Source organism: Poecilia formosa, unplaced genomic scaffold (assembly GCF_000485575.1).
Source record: "Poecilia formosa unplaced genomic scaffold, Poecilia_formosa-5.1.2 Scaffold663, whole genome shotgun sequence".
Lineage (NCBI taxonomy): Eukaryota > Metazoa > Chordata > Actinopteri > Cyprinodontiformes > Poeciliidae > Poecilia > Poecilia formosa.
The window spans coordinates 106,258-130,010 of record NW_006800602.1 but is presented as its reverse complement, the minus strand read 5'-3'; the positions used below and the strand labels follow the sequence as shown (position 1 = coordinate 130,010).

Sequence of the window (23,753 nt, the reverse complement as noted above, 5' to 3'; positions counted from 1 at the left end):
GTTATCATCATGGAGATTGGTTCTGTGTCCTGGAGATAAACATGCTCTACAAATCAACCCCATTCAGTCTTGTTCTATTAAAGGTCTTGTCTAACTAAATTTTTGAATCATTATGTTTCAGTCATCTTAGCTTAATCTCCACTACAGGTCATATTCTCTGGTAACGTTTTACCTTCTAAATGAGGAAGCTACTGTCATTCTGTGCAGTTGCCTGGTGTGTTTGGATTGTTTTCTACAATATGTTGCCATATGGCACTATGGACATCACTTGTAAAAAAAATTGGTTTAACTTTAGGCCTAGAAATATTTGCCTACATTTTGCTACATAAATATGTAGCAGAATTTTAATGGAATTAAAATCGGGATGCAGCTTATTTAAAATAACTGTCTCACGAGTCAGTCTTTAAATACATGATCAAATCAATCACTCAAATTTTATTTGTATAGCACATTTCAGTAGCAAGGCACTTCAAGGTGCTTTACATAATTAAAAAACAAAATAAAAACAGCATGTGACATTGAATAAACAGTAAGAAAAGGTTAGGGTTAAATGATGTATTTGACTGTGGAGGAAAAACTCTTAGATTATCATAAATTTACCATCGTTATGTCCTCTCCAAAGTAGCTGCAACAAAATAGCTTCTAAACATTTTAATGGCTTTTTAATTTTAATAAGCTTTTTTATAAGTCATAACCTTTTTATTTCAACATAGAATATTTGCGTTACAAGTTGCATATGACAAGTTACATATGCTATTTTATCAAAAACCCCTTAGAAGTTAATCTCAGATTTATCAAGCTGTCATTTGGCGTTATGTTTTTGATTTCTTTTCTGGTCTTGGTGTAAAAATAGATACAACTTTCTTCACTGAGGTGAGAGTTTTACTTTGGCTCTCCAAACATTAGATAAAATGCATTTGTGCAATCACAATGTCAACAGTTTATACTCACAGAAAAAACAACAACAAAAAAAGTTATTGCACAGGAGATGAATGGCTTCTAGCTGGCATGAGGAACCTTAAGCTACTCACTGAGCTCAGAAGTTCAAACTGGCAAACGAGAAGGCAACTGTCTGCTTTTATATTTTATTTTTTGCATTTATTTTTTTAAACTAGTTTTCATGTTATTTATTTATTAAATTTATTTATTGTTTATTAACTTCCACCGGGCTCGATCCCTCCGGAGGGGATGTTGGGACCGGCAGGATTGCCATGGATTATGGTCAGACTCTGAGAGAAGCGCTGGTGTTGTGAATGTTGACAACGTTACAGAATCGAGGAGGATTGGGAGTTCTGCAGGCCAGGCTGACCGGCTCTATTGACATCGGGGTGACGGCACCGGAGCATAGAGCCAGACAGAGACTGAAAAACACATCTTCTTCCACAGATCATAATTCTGTCTATTCTTATTTGTTTTGACTGTTTATAAATGGCCTAAGCAGAGCTGTACCATTGATTTTGTTGGTACAGCGAAATCAATATGGGCATTGACTGGCTAATGCTCTGGGCTTCATTACTGTGCAATGACAATTAAATGACCTTTACTTCGCAGTAGATTGACAGGAAAGTTGGTAATGAGAGAGAGAGGAGAAGACAGCAAAGGTCAATGGGCCAGGACTCGAACCTGTGACAGACGCGTCTATGACTGAGGCCTCCATACATGGGTCTGCCCACTGCACCACCGCAGCGTCCCTAATCTGATATAATTGAGGCCTTATTATGAAATTGTGCTCAATATGTAAATTTTAAGTGTGCAGTTGAATGACAATAAATTCTCACCCCAAGGCCATTCAGTTTTCTTAAGATGGAGTCTCTGAGCTTTTCTTAAAAATTGAATCAGTATTTTCACCAAAGATAAGATGACAGTAAAAAAACAAGCTTTGATATTTTAAATTTGCCACAGTTCCAGCTGGTGAAACTGGCTCCATTTTAAAACCGTAAGGGCGGATGCCTTTAACATGGTTAGCTCTTTATCTGGGCTACATTAATATCTAGCTAGCTCTGACAGCACCAGGTCTGCAGGGTCTTTTTTGTGTAAGAGAAACGGATTCATCTATCAGCTTGAGTTTCTTTTGTAATCCAACCAATGTCATATTATGTAAAAAATTTTTTTACATATTGTGACTTTCTTATTCTGACAGAACTTGACTGGCTAATGCTATGTGCTTCAAAATATTATAATTTCTCTGCTCTGTTAAATGACGGGATGGTGTTCTGCTCCACAGAGGTGCACAGTGGGCGGACGAGGGGAGCAGCCTGGGGCCTGATCGCCATGCACGCGACATTGAGAGCCTGGACCGCTATGCTATGGAACGCTGGGAAGTGATCCTGCAGTTCATGGTGGGTTCTCCTAGTGCTGTTAGTCAAGACCTGGCTCAGCTCTTGATTCAAGCCGGCCTCATGAGAAGGTACAGACAAATCCAGCTCACTTAATGCTTTTCCAAGTATGTACATATAAGGAAAAATATGTAAGTTAATCGTAAATCAGGTAACCAATTTAATTTCCCAATTACTGTGGAATTTCTGCAGAATTTTTGTTATTGCCAAAAATTATTCTGACAGAACTTGACTGTCAGAAGTCAAGCTTATGATTCCTGTGCACAAGCCAGGAATCATCTTGGAAGATGACGTCAATATGATATAATTGCATTTACTATATTTGTTTTGCAACTTTCATAAGCAGTGATAAGAAAACAGGCAAAAGTAACAGAAGAGGCCTTCTGTTACCACAAACAGGCCAGAATACTCAAAGTATTGAAAGCCTTCAACATATAAAGAAACTAGTAGAAGAGATTCCTTATTTGAGCTTATTGTAAAAATCACTGCAAGGACCACTTAAAGGGAATGCTGAAGATCAGTGACCATTAAGTTTTACATATGTTATCTCCACTGCGCCATTGGACATTTACCGTATTTTCCGCACTATAAGGCGCACCTAAAAACCTTCAATTTCCTCAAAAGCCGACAGTGCGCCTTATAATCTGGTGCGCCTTATATATGGACCAATATTGAGCCACAACAGGTCTAGCAACTACGGTAAGCAGCCGCCGACTTCATTTTCGCCCGTAAAAGGAGAAGCGCGCAGTGCATGCTGGGATAGTTGTCAGAAAGCTGGTTTGTAATCTCAGACAGCAGGTAGGTAGGTAGATAGGTCTGTCAAACTTTAAAGTTTGACAGACCTATCTACTTACCTAGCGTCTATAATCGGGTCGTCTGCAGGTCATTTAGCACCACTTTCTCCACGAACATGCTGTGCGCGAACGGAGAAGGGTGACCATCGTCCGGCCACGCCCCGGCCCAGTCGCGGAAGGCTCTCCTCGTTGACCAGAGTCTGACTGTTTTGTTGACATTCCTTTTAGTGCAGCTCCATCTAGTGGATGCATAATGTAACTCCAGCCTCTACTGTAGTGTCTATTCTATGTGCCTTATAATCTGGTGCGCCTTATAGTGCAGAAAATACGGTAACTGGATTGAAAATCTGTGCATAAGCCAGGAATAAAAAATTACTCTCTCATAATACAAACCATCAATAATTAAAACGGTAGTGTTTAAAACAGATTTTCTGGCGTAATCTTCGTAACAGAAAATATCAACATCCATCAGTCAAATCTTCAAAAAACATCTCTGTAACATTAATGTGTTTGGTGTATTTTAACAAAATCAGTGGCTGAATGAATTTCATGGAAGAATATATGTTTGTGGTTGTTTTAGTTGTAGATTTCAAGATCAAATTATTGCATTTATTTAACAAAAAAGGTTGATTGCTACAGTGGGAAAGATTAATATAAAGCTGTAGTTTTCCACCCATATGCTGACTTGTTCTAGAATAAGCTCTCAACATTTAGTTTAGTGACTCAAATAGATACTCTGTTCAATAAATTGCTGTCTGAGCGGACGCTAACACAAGATTGTCAACTGGAAAGACCTTTCATGCAAAATGGTCATATTAAAGGTCAAGACAAATAACTGTTTCTCATGTTGCTCTCTCATTTTCTTTCAATATAAGTGAGGCAGGAGAAGCACCGTACATCACTTCTGCTGGTTTTCAGTTCCTCCTTCTGGACACAGCCTCTCAGCTTTGGTACTTCACTTTGCAGTACCTCAAAACTGCTCAGGTAACAGTAGACTTGGAACTGGAAAGCAGAAGTGTTGAATGTTTAGTATTCAGGTTGTAGTTATAGTCATGTTGTTGTTCTCTATTCTGAGGGATTTCTAACCATGACTTTACACATTGCAAAGTAAAGTTCCAAATGTAATTTTTATGGTATTATATTACTGCCTTGTTTACTCTCATCCAAGTTCAAATCCATAAGGTGGAAAATGCAACATACTCTGTCCTGTAAGAAAAATCAGAAGAAATGTTTTGTTTTTTTTAAATGGTAGAATTGGCTAAGTCCTTCAGCATTTTTAGTTTTACTGCAAAGAACAATTTGGACAATTCTCCTTTTCTCTTGCATATGAACATACATTTTTGATGTTTTTTTGTTTTTGTCTTGCAGTCCAGAGGGATGGACCTTGTGGAGATCTTATCCTTCTTGTTCCAGCTCAGTTTTTCTACTTTGGGGAGAGTGAGTGCAAACTTTTTTGCTTGGATTCTCATGTTTAGTGACTTTTTATTAAAGCAACTGGTCTGTTGGCCTGCAGCACCACAGGCTCTACTTAAGACCTAGTAGTAGCAGGCTTTAGAGGCATTTTCAAACTCAGCGTCCTGCTGGAACTGACACACTCTGATCGGCCTGGTATTTCTAGACTGATTTTTGTTTTTCTTGTTATACACCATGCTTCAGGATTACTCAGTGGAGGGGATGAGTGAGTCGTTGCTAACTTTCCTGCAGCACCTTCGGGAGTTTGGACTGGTGTTTCAGAGGAAGGTGAGACCTCTTAATTCACAAGCCCCTTATTTTCTTTTTCCAGTTTAACCCATTGATGCAAAAAGAAGAATGAAAATATCAGATGAGGTGTCATCGTTTTAATTAACTGCATAATTATCATAATACAAATCATGACTGTAATGATCATTTTCTACATTCCCAAGGAGGAGTTGGTGGCGTTTGCCTAAATAGTTTTCAGGTGACGTGAAAGACAAGAAATAAGTGTAATCTGTCTGTAGTAGTGTAAAAACTATTTTTAGAATATAATTCCTCCACCATGTATATTCAGAGGAAGTCCCGGCGGTACTATCCCACCAGACTGGCAATTACTTTGGCTGCTGGAGTAACTACCAGCTCCGCCTCTCCATCCTCCACCAACATTGCTTCCATTCCTGGAACTAGAGATGCAGGCTTCATTGTTGTGGAAACCAATTATCGTCTCTACGCCTACACAGGTATGACTGAACAAAATTTGTAAAAGATGGTTGGTTAAAAAAGGCCACCTCATTCCAGAATGCTTTTTTTCTTCTTTTGTTTTATAGGGTACTGGCATATGTAGCAATCAATTCAGTTTGTTTATATAGCACCAATTCATAACGTCATCTCCTGCCACTTTACAAAAAAATCATTTAAATTCAATATTACATATATTCAAACTGATCATCACACAGTCACACAATCTGATGTGAATAAAGGTGTGGACTTTCTGTTGAGTTCATAGCACCATGTTCCTGTCAAGACTCCATGTTACAGGCAAAATCCAATTCATCCACCCAACACTTTTGTCATGGCTGTTCTTTTTAGCCCAATACATTTTTATTAAAGAAAACTTTTTTTTACTTCTCAACTTAACATATTGAAGATGCCACACCACTGATATGGAAGCAATAGGTCCAGACCTTTAGCGACGCAGCTGCAGTTTTTTCAGGTGACAAAACTTTTTTCATTCATCCCTCTATTCTCACTTGCTTTTGTTTTTCAGATTCAGAACTTCAGATTGCTCTGGTGGCTCTTTTCAGTGAGATGTTGTATCGCTTTTCCAATGTGGTGGTCGCTCAGCTTACAAGGGAATCCGTTCAGCAGGCCATCGCTAATGGAATTACCGCTCAGCAGGTGTGTGGCCTGTCAGGCAGACCTGCACAGTAATGACACAGGGAAGGGAAAGTAAACAGAAGAGATGCAGAACCAAACCAAAAGCCCTTCAGTGCTCCATGTTCTCACTAATAGGCTGAATTCTATTCCATTTTTAATGTACTAATAAACTAAATAAATAGGAAATAAAATTTAGTGTTGCATATGAATTATGTACTTAATAATGGTTTTAAACCATTAAAAAAAATTATGCATTTAGAAATTTCCTACATATCAGGCTATCACTTATGTTTTTATAAGAAAATAGACCTACACACAGATTGTCACAAAACACTGATGACTTTTAATTCGTACATAACTTAAGATTATCATAATCCAAAAGAAATAGAGGCTGTACTAAACAAAAGATGCCTATAATGTATAGGTTTCTTAACCATCCTGTCCAACGGGTGGCTCTCTGTCTGCACTGATAAAGTTTATGTATGTGTTCCTCAGTTAGGCAGTGCATTAGTCAACCGGTGGTTCTGCCTGTGGAGGAGCTTTCATGCTCACCTTATAGTCACGCAGCAACATGGTTTTATTTTTTTATTCTTGTTATTTTTATTATTATTATTGCAGTGACATGATGCATCAAACTGCTATATCAAATGCTTGCCGTGCAGAGATCAGAAAAACTCGTCCCATAGAGCCAAAACAGTCTCTTTGGTGCTTATTAAAAATTCAATGGACACAAAATGGAAGAGCTTCTAAAACCACATAAAGTAAATCTAAATCAAATTATTTAGCAGCACTGATATTCTCAATAAACAAATGTTAAGTTTCTAAATCTGTGTTAAAATGTTACCATTTATGGGGCCCCTGAAGGCCTGGGGGCCTTAAGCAGCTGCTGGCTCAAGTTGGATTTAACAGAAGAGCAAATAATCGATATTTTTTTAATTGTACTTTTTTGATTTGCTGTTTTTAAGACTATAGTTGTGGGTTTGAATAGTATTTTACTGGTGAAGTTATCTGGTAATATTTTACATTTCCTGTCAACTTGACATCTTTTAGTACAAAAGACGATGGGCCGCCAGGGGCCCAACCAACAGGCTTAAGTTTTCTGGGGGAAACGCTGCTTAGAAAATTGTGATTTCTTTCATTTCTATTTTTAATAAATTTGCAAAATATCTGAATATTTTTCCATATTAGAGGGGCATTTTTCTATTTTTCAAAATTGCATTTGTACATATTATGCAATATGTGGTGTACAAATTAGATATTTTAGCTTTAATAATAATAATTTTACATATATATAATTAATATATAAGGAAAAAACAAAAACATGCAGCTGCACATGACATCTTTTGTACTGTGTTATTTGAACATTGTGTTTTATTAGATCATCCACTTTCTAAGGACCAGAGCTCACCCTGTCCTGCTCACACAGGTATTGTTGGCTCACTTTTAAAGAAAGAAATTATGTCCTGCTGACATCTTAAGGCACCACACAGGCCCTTTATTTTGCTTGCATGTGTTTCAGACCCCAGTGCTGCCTCCAACTATAACAGACCAGATCAGACTGTGGGAGCTCGAGAGAGATCGGCTGCAATTCACAGAGGGTGAGTGTGAGTCCTGTCTGAACCCAGGGAACTGTTAGACAAAATAGAACTATTCATTACTGTCCCACAGTGGGGAAAATTCAGTGGAACAACAGCAAAGTGACAGATAATCAAAGCACAAAGATAAAAAGATTTTTTTTTAAATTAATAACATACTGACAAAATTGTCATTGTGATTCTGCCCTGGTGGGATCTAGGGCTTAGCCACATCATGTCATTCACTATAATACCGGTATAAAAAACCTGCTCGGGAAAATAAACTTTATCGTGAAATGCTAATTTATGGCATAAATACGTCACCCCATCACACAGCAATATTCTAGTTGTAAAGATGAAGGCAAACAGGGCTAAACCACCATAAAAACAAAGAAGAAACTGGTCAGCTGGATTACAGTCTGAACTGAACTAATTCTATTTCAGATAGAATTAGCTAGTTATCATAGTAGTGTGGTAGACACAGTAGTGTTATGGCCGCTGCAGCTGCAGCTCCCGTTCCGTAGTTACCTGGTTGCACGGAGCTCCAAGTACAGCTCGCTGCAGCAAATAGTAAGGGTCAGGGCCAGACCACATGGCAGACCAATACCTTATTTGGAAATGGGTCCGTTGCACTCTGGCCTTGTGTGAAATTCTGTTCCTCTCTTGGGGGCCTTGGGGTAGGCCAACTACAGGTTGTGTTCCAGGCAATTGTTGAACGTTTTTTAACTTTTCAACTCCCCACTTTTGTTGTGGTCACATGAGCTGCAGAATAAAAGACAAACTTTTAAGAATAATTTCAAGGCAGGTAAAATAAATCTATCTAATTATGTTTTGTTCATTTCTTTTTAACTAGGAAACTTGCAAACTCAGCATCAGATCAACAATTTCTCTAACTGTAAGAGAATAAGGGATGATATTGAGGTCATAGCCTGGACACAATTAGCTAAAAATGTTGGTTTATTTATTTTTTTCTCTCTTTCAGGAGTGCTCTACAATCAGTTCCTGTCCCAAGCAGACTTTGAGGTGCTGCGAGACAGAGCTCAGGTTGGAACGTACTTTCTGACAAATAATGCCACCTTGTCTGGGCTTGAAAAATATTCAGCAGCTGATAAGTATTCCTCTGGGTATTTAGTCGACTGTCACATGTGGGGGAATTTTTCTACCATAATTCGAGAGCACGGATTTTCAGTCTGAAAGCAGGATTACATCTTTCTTTTCAAAACTTTTAATACTTTGTTTACATTATCATCTAAGAAAATGAAAATGTAAGCTTAAATTATATTTATCTAGATAAATTTTAAGTTCTATTTAGATAAATATAAATATAGATATATATTTAGATCTATCTAAATGTATATATTTAGGTAGATGTCATGACTATGTTGATCAGAAGGCTGTTGGCGATCAGTAGCACACTGCTGGCGGGTGTTCAGTGTCCTATGGAGCAGAAAGCTGAGGTTGTTGTTTCTCTCTTCTCCAGTGGGTGGCAATTGGCCACAATTGTAGTGTGTGGCCAGTGTGGCCACTATCAATTGGCCACACTGGCACACCCGCTAGAAGGAAACAAACGCATCCAGCACAACACTTTCATTCTATTGGTTGAGAGGTTGCCAGTTGACAGTGCTTTTTTTGTTCCAAAAGCAAGCAGAGAGTTCTGCAAGAGCATGAGAAGTTTTGAGTACATTACAAGTTTTGAGAAGAAAGACATGAAGTCCTGCTTTCGAAATGAAAATGTAAGCAATAGTATTAAAAGTTTTGAAAACAAAAGACATGTAATCTTGCTTTCAGACTGAAAATATGTGCTCTCAAATTATGGCAGAAAATTTCCCCCATTGTCACACACCAACATGCTGTTTCCAAGGTATTATTCCAATCTCAAAACTTAGCTGAAGCTACACAGAAATGGTTTGAGGACAGCAAGGTGGATATTCTGTATGGCCCAGTCAAAGCCCAGACCTGATTGCAATAGAAAAAATGGCTGTCAGTTTCATTATTTTGTAGAAATTAGTTTTCATTTTTACATTAAGGGTTTTTTGTAATTTTTTCATAAAACCATTTCATAATAAATTTGATTGAATGTGATTGATTTGTAACATCCTGGTTTTCTGCTGTTCTGATGTTTAATCAAGCTGTCATTGTGCAGGGTTTGGGCTGCCTGGTGTGGCAGGATGTGGCTCACAGGGTGATGGTGGTGACATCCCATGGACACAGCGAGGTCAAGAGGTTCTGGAAACGACAGAGGTCTCACATATAGCCAGAGGAAGCTGCTCACGGTCCAGTGACCCCACATATGTTTACTACTGTCAGTTTGGAAACTTTTATATTCTCACGTTTTTTTTTTTAATTAAATAAATTAATCATATTTGTTGATTTATTTTGGTGGATTTCTGTTGTAGGAATTTTGTACTATTATTAAATTGTGCCTCTAGTTGATAAAGGAACCCTCTGGCAGTTTCAAAACTATATTGCAATCATATTAAACAAACTCTGGCACTTGTGATGCAAAAGCAAATTATTGTCTTTAAACAGTTTTACAATTGAACTTACTAAGATTTAGATTAATCTAATCTTAGTCTGATTAGATTAAGATTTCACATTCGTAATCCAACCAGATTTATAATGTGAAATATTCATACTTTTATTTAAAAAATGAAGTTCACATTTATTACACACAGTAACGCTGTGGCTGGAGTGGCACGGACACATCACCTGGACAATACCTCATAAATCCTCTTTGGGGTTTACTGGCCAACCAAACACAGGAACACCATGGTCACTGTGTGGGCCAGTACCAAAAAAGATAAAAGCAGCATCTCCATCCAGCTTGTCAGCAGAGGGAAGCTTGAAGTGCTCTATAATGTCTTCGGACTGCTGCATTTAGAAATCCTAGTGGACCAGAACCACTAGATAAAATGTCACCCAGTCATCAGGAACTGTGGAGACTTTTGGACCACTGAGTAACATTCCAGTTCATTTCTACTTGGACTAGATGATGCTTTTTGAAAATGTTTTTCAATTTGTAGTTGTGTTTAGTGATTTGTTGATGTGGTTTGCACTTCAGGGCATAGAGCTTCAACATAGAGCTGATAGAGCAGTTCATTGTATTGATGAGAATTTTGGTTCCTCTCAGCTTCTTTAACAGTCGAAGAACTCTTTCGGCTTATAATATATCATCTGCAGCCCTATATTTTAATATAATTTGGCAAATATCAATGTTTTGCATGATAAATCCTTTTGCATTCATTGTTCCCTATATGAGAAGTCTTGTACGTTCTTAATTATATGTATTTGTTATGTTACGTAAGCGCACATTCTTACTTTTTTAATCAAAATTTTAATTAACAAAGACAAATGAGCAAAGTGCCACAACCAAATCTACAGAACAGACTATCATCAGCCTAATGGCATAATTGCCTAAAGACTAAAGCAATTAGGCTGATGATATATCTTTAATCTTTAGTCAGATGTTTCTTCTCTTACAGGTGTCAATTATATTTATGTTTTTTGTAAAGTTAAAAGGTAATTTTATTTATGTAGCACATTTTCAGCAATAAGGCAATACAAAGTGCTTTTTGTGATGCACACTGCTCACTGCTGGGGGATGGACTCCATAGAGTCTATGGCATGACTTTTTATTTTTTGGGGGAAAACACATTTTCCTGCACTCTGGGAGCTTGTTGGTCCCTAATTACATATCAATCATAAAATCGGACCCTGACACCTCCCGGAACCGGATTTGGGTTTGTTGCCTCAGAGCAACATTGCGCTACAAGGGGTCTAAAACGCCAAGTTTTCTATAGTGATTATGAGAAATGAAATACAAATCAAACAAAAACTATATTCATAAAAAACTTTTTTTGACAAAAATAAATCAGACATGGTTCCAACTCAACAAATATAAAATAAACAACTAACTTTCATTAATGAATGGTACATTTAAGAAATTACTAAAACGAGCATTTGTGTGTTTGTACGTGTGTATGTTTGGCGGAGTTAGAATCACTAAGGATGTTGAAATCAGTCTTTTTCCCTATTATATATTAAACATCAGGAAGGAATTGCTTGCTGATGTGAAAAAGAGTGTATATCACATTTTTGGCACTTGATTATTGGCGTATCTGGGAATCACCATCTGTTAATCTGATTATCTATGGTGTCGGGCCCTGGGGAAGAGCATCCCTAATCAGTTATCGGGATGTTCACCTGAGTTCACACCAAATCTCAGTTAAAATCAGCTGCCGGGGCCCGAGTGCCAAAGAAGTTATTCATCCCTGTCATTAAATCTTTTAATTGTTCCTTTTTTCTCTGTCTTTCCAGATTGAAATAATCTTGGACAAAAGTCCATCTCCTGTTGCTGTTAGTTAATAATAAAGTACAAAAATTGGCTGTGATAATTATTTTGTAATCAACTGCATATCAACGCACTTGAATAATATTGAGTGAGCAAAAGGGGCCTACCTGCACAATGTTGCCCTGAGGCAACAAACAAACAAAAAAAACAGTTTTAGCATATAAATTATAAAAAAATGTCTTGAAATGATCTACAATGATCATTTCACATACTCAGACATGAAAATATTGTTAGTGAGAGTTACCCAAATTTAAACATGAAGAAAAGTGATGTATAACTTACAAGTAGGAGGAAAGGTGTAGCATGCATCTCTGCTTCATAAAAAGGACTGCTCCTCTTCTAAGTAAAAGGTCACATGAACCTCAATGTCTCTTTTATTTGGACAAAAATATGTCTGGTGGTACTTTAAATCATCTCCTCCAAAAATGAAATAAAGGAGCAACGTGGGGTACAAATATATAGTTTATTGCATGAGGGAAATGCCAGGCCGTACAAGGTATGCATTTTAAATGCATCTATAGTGCCTACAGAAAATTATTATGACCCATCCGCTCAAAAAACTAAGAGCAGCATATGCTTTTGCTTGACATGTACTGACACAACTGGAAATATTTGTTTTGGTTGTGTCAAAGGCAATCCTGGTTTTTGTTGTGGCCTGGTTTAAAAAAATATGCAAGACATCTCCCAATTGACTGAAATACTTCAGCAACAAATGTGAAGGAGACATCGAAAACAACCTGGCAGCCTTGAACTATTGCCAGACTGAAGTCAGAATTTAGCTCAAGGACTCTGTTAGGCTATGAGCTGGTTGATTTTGTTTCCTAAAGAACATCAATTCAGTTCTGTCTCTGACTGCTTGGAAAATGTCCATGATGTTTGTTAGGGCAATGTTGGTAAAAGCAATGAGACCGGTTCTGACCGTGTTAAAGGCAGCATCTATTCTTTCTCTGACTCTGCTTAAGAACGCGACCACTCTGTTTTGAATGCTTGAAGATCTCTCTTCAATGTAAATGAAAACGAGCCTTAAATATGAAATGAATGATGTAGCGATCTCACAACCGAGGTGACAGATTCTCAACTGCAAAAGAAAAATATTCTTCTATTGCAGCAGAGATGTTCCATTCAAGCAACTACTTTCTGATTCTCATTTGAGCTGTGTTTAAAAAATTTGCAAATCTGGTTCTTGTTGTTTGAAATGTGGCCACAATAATGTTTCTTTGCTCGGTTTAAAAATTGTGACATTTCTTTGCAAGCTTTGCCAAAAATACCTTCAATGTATTTAAAAATCTTCCATGGCCATTTCAAGTTCTGAGCAGGAGGTTCTGGTTCGGTTTGATCCCTGGACATTTGCTGGTCATCATCATCATTTTGAGACTCATCCAGACAAACAGCAATACATAAAGTTAGAAGAAAGTTTGGACACCAGATTCTTTTGTTTGACATTTTCCTTTTGTATAACTGTGAGTCTGTCGGTTTGCTCATCCCTGTGGTTTGTGGTCGTTTGTTTGTCCTTCTGTTTACCTGAATATATATATATATATATATATATATTTTTTTTTTTTTAAACCTTTGTCAAAGGTTTAAAAATCATCCTCTGTCCTCTTCTGCCCTACAGTAAGAGGTTTGACTGACAGACCGGCCCACCAGGTCACTTCTGTATGTTTGCAGTTAACAATGTTCATTCCTCTGTTACCAATTCAGCGACTTTCTTGCTACATTTAACAACATTTTGGGAAAAAAAAAATGGTATCAGCCAAAGTCAAAATTAGCAGGTCAGGCTTTGTAAAGATTGGTAATCGGTGGTTGGCCAGAAAACTGCAGTCGGTGCAGCCCAACTTAAGATGGAATACACAACCATGACATTTTTGATTAAATTAATTTCTCTTAGGTGTAATTACAATAGATATAAATTTAATTTATACCCGGTGAATCTTTCTCACTTGAGAATGTGGACCGGTTCTGGGTTGATTCTGAGCTTTCAAACCATTTTAATTGGAGAAATTTCACATAACTTAGAAGTTGATGTAAAAATACTGTTTGTTTTAGATGCATAAATTATCAGCAGCAAACAACATATCACCAACTACAGCATAGAGTAGCTCATTGATATTATTAATGCAGTAGCCATGTAGCCTGATGGAAAAACATTTCATTGAACAATATCAACATTAAGAAGTTTTAATTATTGTTGTCAAATGTTATCAAACACGTTATGAAGGCAAAAAGAAAACCCTCAAATATACAGAGCCAACCACGAGAATCAACTCATTTAAATTTAAATGTGTATTGTTATTTCAGTGATTCTTGAGAATAGGGACAAAACAGGTCCTATGGATAAAGCACAAAATTTGAATAAAATATACACAAAATATATTTTTTTCAAATATCTGACTCAACTAACCTGGGTCATGTGAGCACAACAATGTATATTTTCCAGGTATTTGCTGAATATTTTTTTATTTTAAACATTGTAGTTGGTGGATGATGCCTGTAAAAGCCCTTGTCCAGGAGCAGAACTCAACACATTATAATAGTTTAAAATAATTAAAGAAATACTAAAATTATATATTGTGACATTTAAGTATAAGTAGTCATATAAATAATTATAGAGGTATCAATAAATTGAATTAAAAATCATTTTTATATATTTTCCAACTCCATTGAAATTTGTCCCTAGTTTTTGTCAACACCGTCAGAAATCAAAAGAATGTAAAAAAAAATCAGGCATTGTTGGGGGGCACCAGAACTTCTGAGGACCCCATGACCACTTCCTTTCTCTTCCTTTGCTAAGAGGGCTAGTTAGCTCTGGTTAGCTTAAGTTATTCTTTAGTTTTTTCTTCTGTTTTATTCCTAAGTTGCTCGTCACAACCATGACGTGTCAACACCATAACTGACAATTTACAAAACTTTGATGAAATTTTGTGAAATAAAAGCTTAATTTGGTATACTGTAAAGATTTCATGGACCTGACGAGCTACAATATGGCCTCCTTCAGAATAACATCATATAAATTGAGGTAGTTTGGCATTTCATCAACTCCATCAGAGTTTTTCTGACTCTTTCAGTGAAATTGTTGTCAAATATCACTTAATGTGCAGTTAATTCATTTTAATGTATTTTACATGAATTGCATTACTTCACATGTACCAAGTTTTTCATTTTATTCACTAGTTTGTCACCACCTTCAGTTCTGTGTCAACTCTGTCAGATGGACTTTTTGTTGTTTTTGGTTTTAAATAATATTTCTTTTGTTTCTTGAGAAGCATTTGTCTGTAAAATGAGTAAAAATATCACTAATAGGGTCATTACAAATTATTTTTATATATTTTTGTCAGATGGTGATGACAAAGTTCTAGGTCAGGTCGATTAAAAATGTAATTCTTTTAAAAAATATTGCAACTGGGAGCCTGCACCTTAGCATCTTTACATTTCCTAAACATTGTCATATTTGCATACATAAGGTTGAGAAATAACACAAAAAAAATTATGGGAAAATTAAAACCCATTTTGTCCCTATCCTCAAGAATCACTGATTTGTCTATGTATTTTTAGCTGGGGCTGCACAATGGTGCAGTTGGTAGAGCTGTTGCAGCAAGATGGTCCTGGGTTTGAAAACCTAATCCTGACTGGTTGATCCAGCGATAAACAGGTGAGAACAAGTCTACTACTGTAAAGTATAATCATCAGAGTTTGTAATCTTTGCAAACAATATGTATTCAAGTGTTTTGCACCACAAACACCATAATATAACAGGACCTAGTGAACAGAAAAACACACCGACTTAGAGAAAAAAGAATAAATATTTAAATAAATAAAAATAATTATAATAATAAATAAATATGTCGACACATCATTGCCAGGCTGTAGTGAAACAATTAGCAGCAAAAACACACAACATAAGTGATACAAAAATGACATATCTTAGTAAATAGCTCTGATGTGGTGGATTACAGACCACCATATCAGACATTGCTAATCACTTACTGGTTGATCTGTAAATGTAAAACTTACAAAACAATTTTCTTTTGGTGTTATGCAACAGACTCCATTCCATAATAAGTAGTACAGGTGCTACTCTGTGTATGTTAACATGTATGTTAATGTAAATTTACTGCCCTCTGCAAGCTCTCTTTACAAGGCAAAGACACCAAAATAAGTCTTCCCTGCATCTTCCTCAAGTTTCTCAAGCATCTTCTCTTCCATAACCGTCTTCAGTCTGTCCCCACTCTTTAAATCGAATACTGCTCCCATATACACTGCAGAGAAGTAGCTTCCAGCTGAGTCTGGATCCTTACTGGCTGTACCCTGGCACACAGTACGAACTGAATGCAAGAGGGTCTGATAGGACCTCTCATCATTAGAGCCAAATGATCTGGACCAGCGTTTCACTGTGTGACTCAGATGGATCATGTGATTGGAAGTAAGGTCATCATCAGTGCTGCTGCAGCTTACTCTGAACGACGCCTGGCTGTAAACAAAGTAGAGGCCATTCTGAGGAATCAGAATCTCATTGTCTTTTAGTTCTAGATCTCCTTGAGAATGTGCCTGGTCCACTTTGTTCATCCACTTCACTGACGTGTTTATGGCGGGGTCGTGTACTCCTGATTGAAAACACAGGCATGAAAATGAATATCAGATTATTGCACTTACAATACCCTCCTGTAGACAGTGAAAAACAACCAAAGGTAAAGCTAATTATGAAAAATAATAATAATTTTGCTAAGTCCTTCTGTATCTTTTATTTATATAAACAGACAGAATTGTACATATTGTTCACCTCTGGGTTTTAATGTAGTTGTAGACTACACTTTGCAGTTTGTTCTTACCAGGGCCGTAAAGAGGCCTTTGGAGGGGCGGGGGCTCAAAGATAAAAAAGGGCACATTGATCAAGATCTTAAAACACCGTACAACAAACTAACAACAATCCATATTAATCAAGAATCTAATATTTATTTGGATCATATTATGTCATTGTCATGTGGGGACAATCAAAGCAAATTTTCCCTGATAGGTTTAATGTTGCTGTTTCTGCTGCTGACTGTCCTGGAGGATTTTGTCTTTCAACAAGGTTTTGATGTGTTACCACGGCTACAATCTGATGCTATCTTTAATCTTTGTGTTTGAGCTCAGTTTATTCACAAATACATCACAGTAAATAATAATCAGAAATCAGTGATTGATATTAAGCTGGCCAATTAACCTGTTCCCAGTCTCACTGACTTCCCTAAATCTATTTTCAAACAAACACTGTTAGGGATGCCGATGTTCTTAGTAGGAGGGGGAGTAAATTAGATTCTACCCCGGCCCTGCTAGAGCCGCTCCATTGTGTTGCGCATCTCTCTACTGGATGCAAGGGACAAATGGAGATTTCATTTATAAGGCAGTAGCTGGGACAAACCATCAGATGAGGCTTTTGTGTTTACTGACTGTTCAGTTTGTAATAAGCGCCACAAAGACTGTTTTGGTTGCCTGGGCTTTATGGGTGTATTTTTTCTGATCTGTCAGCAGTAGTGTGAACCCGCCTGGTAGTAACGTTAGTGAAGCACAGAGCTAAAAGGTACGTTGGATTCGCAGTGACAGCCACATTACCATTTCTTTATATCAGGGTATCCGATTCTGACCCCCAGTGGTGAGACTGACTCAGACTGCCTGGAGCAAACTGGGCATTTAGTCCAGCACTGAAGCAGAATGCTAAAATTAAAGTCAGAAGTTTTCTCTACAACTGAGCCATTTCTGTGTTTGGGGGTGATGAGGGTTTTTCCCGCTATTGTGAGGACAATTATGAAAATAAATAAAACTTCAACATCAGACCTACGTTTTTATTCACAAACTAGTGTATGTTGAAAAAAAACATTCTCGCCCATAATCTGACAGAGGACACAGTTCCCCTCCCTATCCTGATCTGGTGTCATAACGACATGGAGACAGAGGAACTGAGAATCCATTCAGTCATTATTAGACCAAGGACAGCCAGAGTAATTTAGTTTGCTAAATTCTTATGTTTAGCTAAATACTATTGTCCAGATAAAAAATGTAATAAAAAATAAATACATTGAAAACAAAACAAAAATAAAACAAAATAAAACAACCCCAAAAAGGGCACTTAGGGCATCAAGGGTAAAAGCGGCAGGGAATCAAGCCCCCTCCACCCCCCTCACCTGAAGGTGTCTGGTTCTTACCTTCTAGATGAATGGCTGCCCTGTTTGAAATTTGCCTTAAGGCGTGATGAAAAGCTGTAAAATTAGAGGAAAAGATGTTAACCCTCTTCTGGATGCAAAATAGCATTTTTCTGGGACATTATCCCTTTATGGAACAAATCCCTAAGTAACAAAACAATACATAAAAGTTCAGGTATATAATATTTACCTGTAAAACATAGATTAGATAATAGATGCTATAGTTAACTACAACTTCATAAAAGTTCAATGTGTCAAAGAATTAAGGGAACTACCCACCAGAGCTTCCCTCGTCTGATACTGCACTCTGTGTCAGAAGACAGATAAAGAGACACTGTTAGCATTGGTGGGATCAGATTATGTACTAACTATTTGTTGCAGGCCTCTGACCCTTTTTGAAGACAGCACTCACCTTGACACGAGCATTAGAGAAGAGGAAAACAGCACCACCAGTAGCAAGGCAGAGTGTGAAAGCCATCAGGGCCAAGGTAAGTCTGGACATTTGAAATGTTTTGACTCTAGTGGATGTCCGATCATTTGTCCCTGTGCTCGCATCTGCATCCAGTAATATCTTGAATTCACTCTCCATTGTTCTGAGTAAGTTCTTGCTTTCAATCCAAGTCAAACTGTAAATGTATGGTAAGAGGACTCCTTCTTCTTCTTAACTGACATTTTGAGACGCTCTTTTAAAAGCTTTTTTTTGGTGGAAACTCCAGTGATGTCACTCATTGTGAATAAGTGGAGAGCTGATAAGGAAGAGACCCAGAACCTGGGAGGCTCATATGGACCAGAACACGCCTACACAAACCTCTGACTGAGTTATACCTAAACCACACGCACAGACCTGTCGTAACCATTTTTACACCACAAAATAGACACCCACAATTAGCAGAATCTAACACTTACTCTTTCTCTTACGCACACACACGCACTCTGATCAACATGTGTTTAAAAACATCACAGAAACTTTGTGTCTGCATAAATTCTGTTTCAGTGGTAAAAGTGAAGTCTTTTTGATGTTCTACTCAGAAAGAGAAATATGTCACTTCCCCAAAGTTTAAGATAGACAGACGTTAATGTAAGGCTGTGACTCATCTAGTATAGAGCCTTCCTTTAATTCCGAGGTATGATTAGCTCCTCCAGTTAATGCAACATGTTAGTTACCACTGTTTATCATACGGATATTGAGAAAAGACCTCAGCATTTCAACTTGTAAATACAAGTTGTGTCTGTGTGTGAAGGGTATTTCCCCCTTCACACACACAGTAAACAAGTACTTTCTATATTGGGAAATACTTTTTTCAATTGTAGGAAGCACTTGTTTCCCATGTGTGAAGGGGGAAACACCCTGAGAATGGTTGTATAGAAACTCAGTGAAGTCAGTGTTACATGAAGATGTGTAGATAGTCTCAGGTACTTGTGATCACAGAACAATTTAAGTTTAATTCATGCTTAATGTTGTCGTTTGTATTCCATCTGCATCACATTGAAATGGCACGAAATAACTGATATTATTGATCAAAATATTTTTCAGAATTGACCAAAAAAGTTCTCAAATGTATCATAATTCTCCTCAATATACTGAGGGATCAGAGCAGCTTTAGGAAAAGGGAAATCAAATTTGAAGCAACAGCTCATCAGTCCACCTGTGACTTTCAACAAAAGTGTAAAGCTGTACTTCATTTTATGATTAATTATTTTTCTTTATTTACCATGAAGTACAAATATTTTGTGAACTGAGCAATTTGTTTGTAATGTGTAACAGGTAAACATAGAATAAGAAACAATGTAGTAATAAAATTATAGTCAAAGGTTAACTTAAGGGTACAGGCTAAGATATCTCAATTATGAGCAAAACTTAGTTCTTATCATTGGTCTGGTCAGCTGTTGATTTTAAATATTTGACAGAAAACATCATGAGTCTATCATAGTCAGGTGAGTATGAATCTTCTTTCATATTCACAGAAGTGAGTGTTTTGGAAGATAGGACCAATCAGTTTCTGCATTTATGGTCCCATGTCTGTGTTTTTTTAAATATATAAATCCACTTATGGAGACATTATAAGATGAAATGTTTAAATAAAGAATAAGAATTTGTATTTTGCTGATCTTTTTATTATCACTGGCAATTGTCAAGACTTTGATCAATTTTATAATTGATCAAAATCTTTGATCAGTTTGATCTGTCATGAGGCCTGCCTCTGTCCTGCCATATTTGACTTAATATAGATAAATATGTCAAGATCTAAGGAAGAGATAGTTGTCACTCATAGGTTCTGGGGTCAGGTCCCTGTCGACACATCAAAGTCATCTTCAGTAAAATGTGGAATACCAAACTGTTAACTGACAGGGAACTGCATGACTCTCAAAACAGAGTTAGAATAAAATAAATATATGGATAAAAGTAACAGAGATTGGAAATAGTTTTAGTAAAACACAATGCATCCATGACAACTGTCTGCAGAACGATTGCAAATCTTACTGACTGCAAGGTGAACTGTTATCTTGCTGCCATACTTCAGTCAGTTTTTTAGACAATTTACCCTTAGTGGACATGACAATAAAATAAAATAAAATAGTGATTGTTACATGAAAAGCTACAAAAGCTTTGCTGTTAAAGGAATAATAATATTTTACATGCAACAAAGATTCAGGTGGCCATGTTATTAAGCTTTCTATAAGTTAATGTGAAAAAAGAAACCAAGAATCAAATTACCTTGCAAAACTCCCCATCAGAGGACAGAAATTTTACCAAATAACTCAGAACCGCAATAAAACAGCTGATGACTACTTGCACAACCTTAAAAGTTTAGGCACAATGAGTTGTGCAAATATGATTGCACAATCCATCTGTCATTGTATAATGCAGGGCTCACAGCAGGAACAGTGATACACAGAAAGGTCATAAAAACATATTGGAAGAAATTGGTCAGGGTGGACAGATTTCTGATATGCACCGAGTAGCTGTAACACTAAAAAGTCAAAAGAGAATCTAAGTGTCATGATTTGGTGAGGTTGTGGTGGTGAGAGAGAATGCAGATACCCAGATGGAAGATGATGATGATGAAGATTTTAATGATAGGAGTACAGCTCAACAGTCCAGATGAGCAGGTAGCACAGGGAGCGAAGGCAACACTAACACTGGAATCTACTGACTAACGACTGCATAGAGAGCTGAAGCCATCACAGGACTTCACAGTTTTACTGTGGACGACTGACTAGATTGACTGTGACAACTTACGACACTCGACAAAGACAACAGGTGGGCTTCGCATGCTGTCCATTTCTTCTGGCCCTCCTTGAGATGGTTCCACAAAGGAGTGGCTTTGGAACAACTCTGTGATCATTTTTGCCTGGCCCAGCCAGATCCCTGACCTAAATCCAATTAAGCATTTCTGGAGAGACCTGAAAATGCCTCCACCAATGTTCACCATCCAACCTGACAGAACTGGAGCGGATCTCCAAATCCAGGTGTGAAAAACTTGTTGCATCATTCCCAAGAAAACTCATGGCTGCACCAGCTCAAAAGGGTGGTTCTGCTCAATACTGACCCTCAATATCAGGGTCAGTATTGACTGAAGATCAGTACTGATCCTTTGCTCAAATTTGCAAAGAATTGATCCTTGCAAATTTTTACATTTCTCATTTTTTTCTGTCAAGATGGGATGCTGAGTCTATATTCATGGAAAATAATATTAACATTTTTGATTTTAACAAATGTCTGTAATGAAACAAAGAGCGAAAGAGTGAAATATTTAACCCTTGTGTGTGCAAGGACTGAGGCAAACGTAGAAGACTGTGGCAAATGTTACAAGTTTTACAGGTGTGGGGTCGGTTGGACCCCATTTGTAAACACAAGGGTTAAAGGGATCAGAATACTTTCCATACACACTGTACCTCACTGTCATGAATGCTAATTCATTTTTGTTTGGTGATTTCAGTCATAAATGTTCCACTGTAAAATCTTATGATGCACCATCAGCATTATGTCAAAATGTCAAGACAATGCAGTAATTCTTTCCTATTGATGAAAAAAAAAACTAATTAACTTTAAAGAACATCAATGGCTTTATTAAAATGGTGTAAACTAGAACCACACACACTGTCCACATAATCACAACTGATTTTAAGCTTTAAAAATATATTACAGTGATCCATCCATGAAAGTTACACTAAGATGGAGCATTTTGAGAATATATGTAGAAAGTCCATCAAAATGAACCATAAAACACTAGTATTACATTATTGTTTGAATTCAAATCTCACTGTAAGTATGAGTAAACACATTTTTCCAGTGATGTCCCCCCCCTCCTACTGATGTAAGTAGGAGGGGGGGATACCTGACAGCAACACAGGCAGGATGTGAAAGAGATGTGTTCTTTCCAGAAACTGCCCATCTTGTGGTCTCAGTTCACTTTCAAACATAGCTTCTTCCTTATTTTAAATTAGGATTTAAGTTGATTTGGTAAAAAACAAGAAAAAAAAATCCCTTTCTATTGTGCCACATCATATTGCTTTTTCCTGTTTCTAAAAATGGTACAAGTAAAGTCCCGCCATCTTAAAAAAAGACATGATACTCTCCCCAGAGTCACACAGGAAATTACAGCAGATTTTCTCTTCTTCTCATCTTCCTCTTCACAAAAAGATTTCACAGCTTATCTGCAAATCATCTCAGGACACCTTACATTGACCAAAAAGGGAAGCTTTGTTTTTTAAGACATTTTAATTTCTAAATGAATAATGTATTAATTAAATAATGTTATGAATTAGCACCCCATAAATAAACTGAATTTAACTGAATTTCCATGATAAGCCCATTATCAAGGCTTGTTTTGAAGCAGCTGATTGGGCTACTCTCTGCCGGCCACATGGAGATGTCATCAGTGCTATGACTGAGTGTGTGACTGACTATATAAATTTCTGTGTGGACAGAACTGTTGGGGGTTTTAACATTATCTCAAGACCTGTAAAGAACCAAACACAAGACCAATGCAGTTTTTATACCTTCCTTTGCAAAGAGAGAGATACACAATCTCTAACCCGCTCGGGATCAAAGATTGGTGAGCTCTTCTCAACTCTGCTTGGGAATTGGGTTTTATTATGATGACCTTCTTCAGTGGAACAATGGTGATATAACAGAACAGATGGATCCCTTGAGTAGGAAATTACATCATAAATAAATAAACTTAAAAAATAAATGGTCAGAGCCAGTTAGGTAACTGAACACATTTAGATAAACACTCAAATAAAGTGATAAAACAATGATTAGTTTTACCCAACAAGAACCACCAGAACAGTGAGATACTTCCCAATTAACAAACCCTGGATCACCAAAAGAATTGTTAAGCAAGAAAAAAGAGCCTTTAGGGAACAAGGAAGTTATTGAGGAGTAGTTACAGGAAGAAGCTGGAGAATAAACTGGAGATTTTAAACACTAACTGGGAAAATCAACAATAACCAAGGAATAATTTGTCCATCCATTTTCCTGCTCCCTTGTCCCTAATAGGGACAGCAGGGGCGCTGGTGCCAATCTCCAGCTGTCAACGGGCGAGAAGTGGGATCAACTGAACAGGTCGCCAGTCCATCACAGGGCAACACAGAGACACACAGGACAAATGACTATGCACACACACACTCACTAAGGAGAATTTAGAGAAACCAGTTAACCTGACAGTCATGTTTTTGGACTG

General features: G+C 37.2%; 2 protein-coding genes across 2 annotated transcripts in view; one reads left to right on the top strand and one right to left on the bottom strand.

Moving 5' to 3' along the window:
• The window catches only part of gtf2h4 (general transcription factor IIH, polypeptide 4), a 12,068-nt gene extending 2,042 nt beyond the window's left edge, over positions 1-10,026 (top strand). Inside the window, exons 4-13 of the mRNA XM_007542170.2 lie at positions 2,225-2,407; positions 4,006-4,114; positions 4,499-4,567; positions 4,787-4,870; positions 5,160-5,325; positions 5,853-5,983; positions 7,341-7,388; positions 7,482-7,560; positions 8,519-8,580; positions 9,680-10,026. Coding sequence (XP_007542232.1) covers positions 2,225-2,407; positions 4,006-4,114; positions 4,499-4,567; positions 4,787-4,870; positions 5,160-5,325; positions 5,853-5,983; positions 7,341-7,388; positions 7,482-7,560; positions 8,519-8,580; positions 9,680-9,790 — 1,042 coding nt within the window. The 3' untranslated portion in view covers positions 9,791-10,026. The remainder of the gene's footprint in view (positions 1-2,224; positions 2,408-4,005; positions 4,115-4,498; positions 4,568-4,786; positions 4,871-5,159; positions 5,326-5,852; positions 5,984-7,340; positions 7,389-7,481; positions 7,561-8,518; positions 8,581-9,679) is intronic.
• Positions 10,027-15,356: 5,330 nt separating this feature from the next.
• Positions 15,357-19,001, bottom strand: LOC103130698 (tumor necrosis factor-like). Its single transcript, XM_007542162.2, has 4 exons — positions 18,476-19,001; positions 18,343-18,370; positions 18,067-18,120; positions 15,357-16,488 (listed from the first exon to the last, which is right to left on the bottom strand). The coding sequence occupies exons 1-4, from the start codon at positions 18,650-18,652 to the stop codon at positions 16,019-16,021; spliced, it is 729 nt and encodes a 242-aa protein (XP_007542224.1). The 5' UTR covers positions 18,653-19,001; the 3' UTR covers positions 15,357-16,018.
• Positions 19,002-23,753: the final 4,752 nt, after the last annotated feature.

What these genes read in the sequence shown, in the direction of transcription:
- LOC103130698 (XM_007542162.2), bottom strand. Translation starts at nt 18,652, where the DNA reads ATGGAGAGTGAATTCAAGATATTACTGGATGCAGATGCGAGCACAGGG. An exon ending in ATCAGACGAGGGAAGCTCTG is followed by an intron (nt 18,121 to 18,342) that starts GTGGGTAGTTCC and finishes CTAATTTTACAG; the next exon opens with CTTTTCATCACGCCTTAAGG. An exon ending in GGCAGCCATTCATCTAGAAG is followed by an intron (nt 16,489 to 18,066) that starts GTAAGAACCAGA and finishes GTTTTCAATCAG; the next exon opens with GAGTACACGACCCCGCCATA.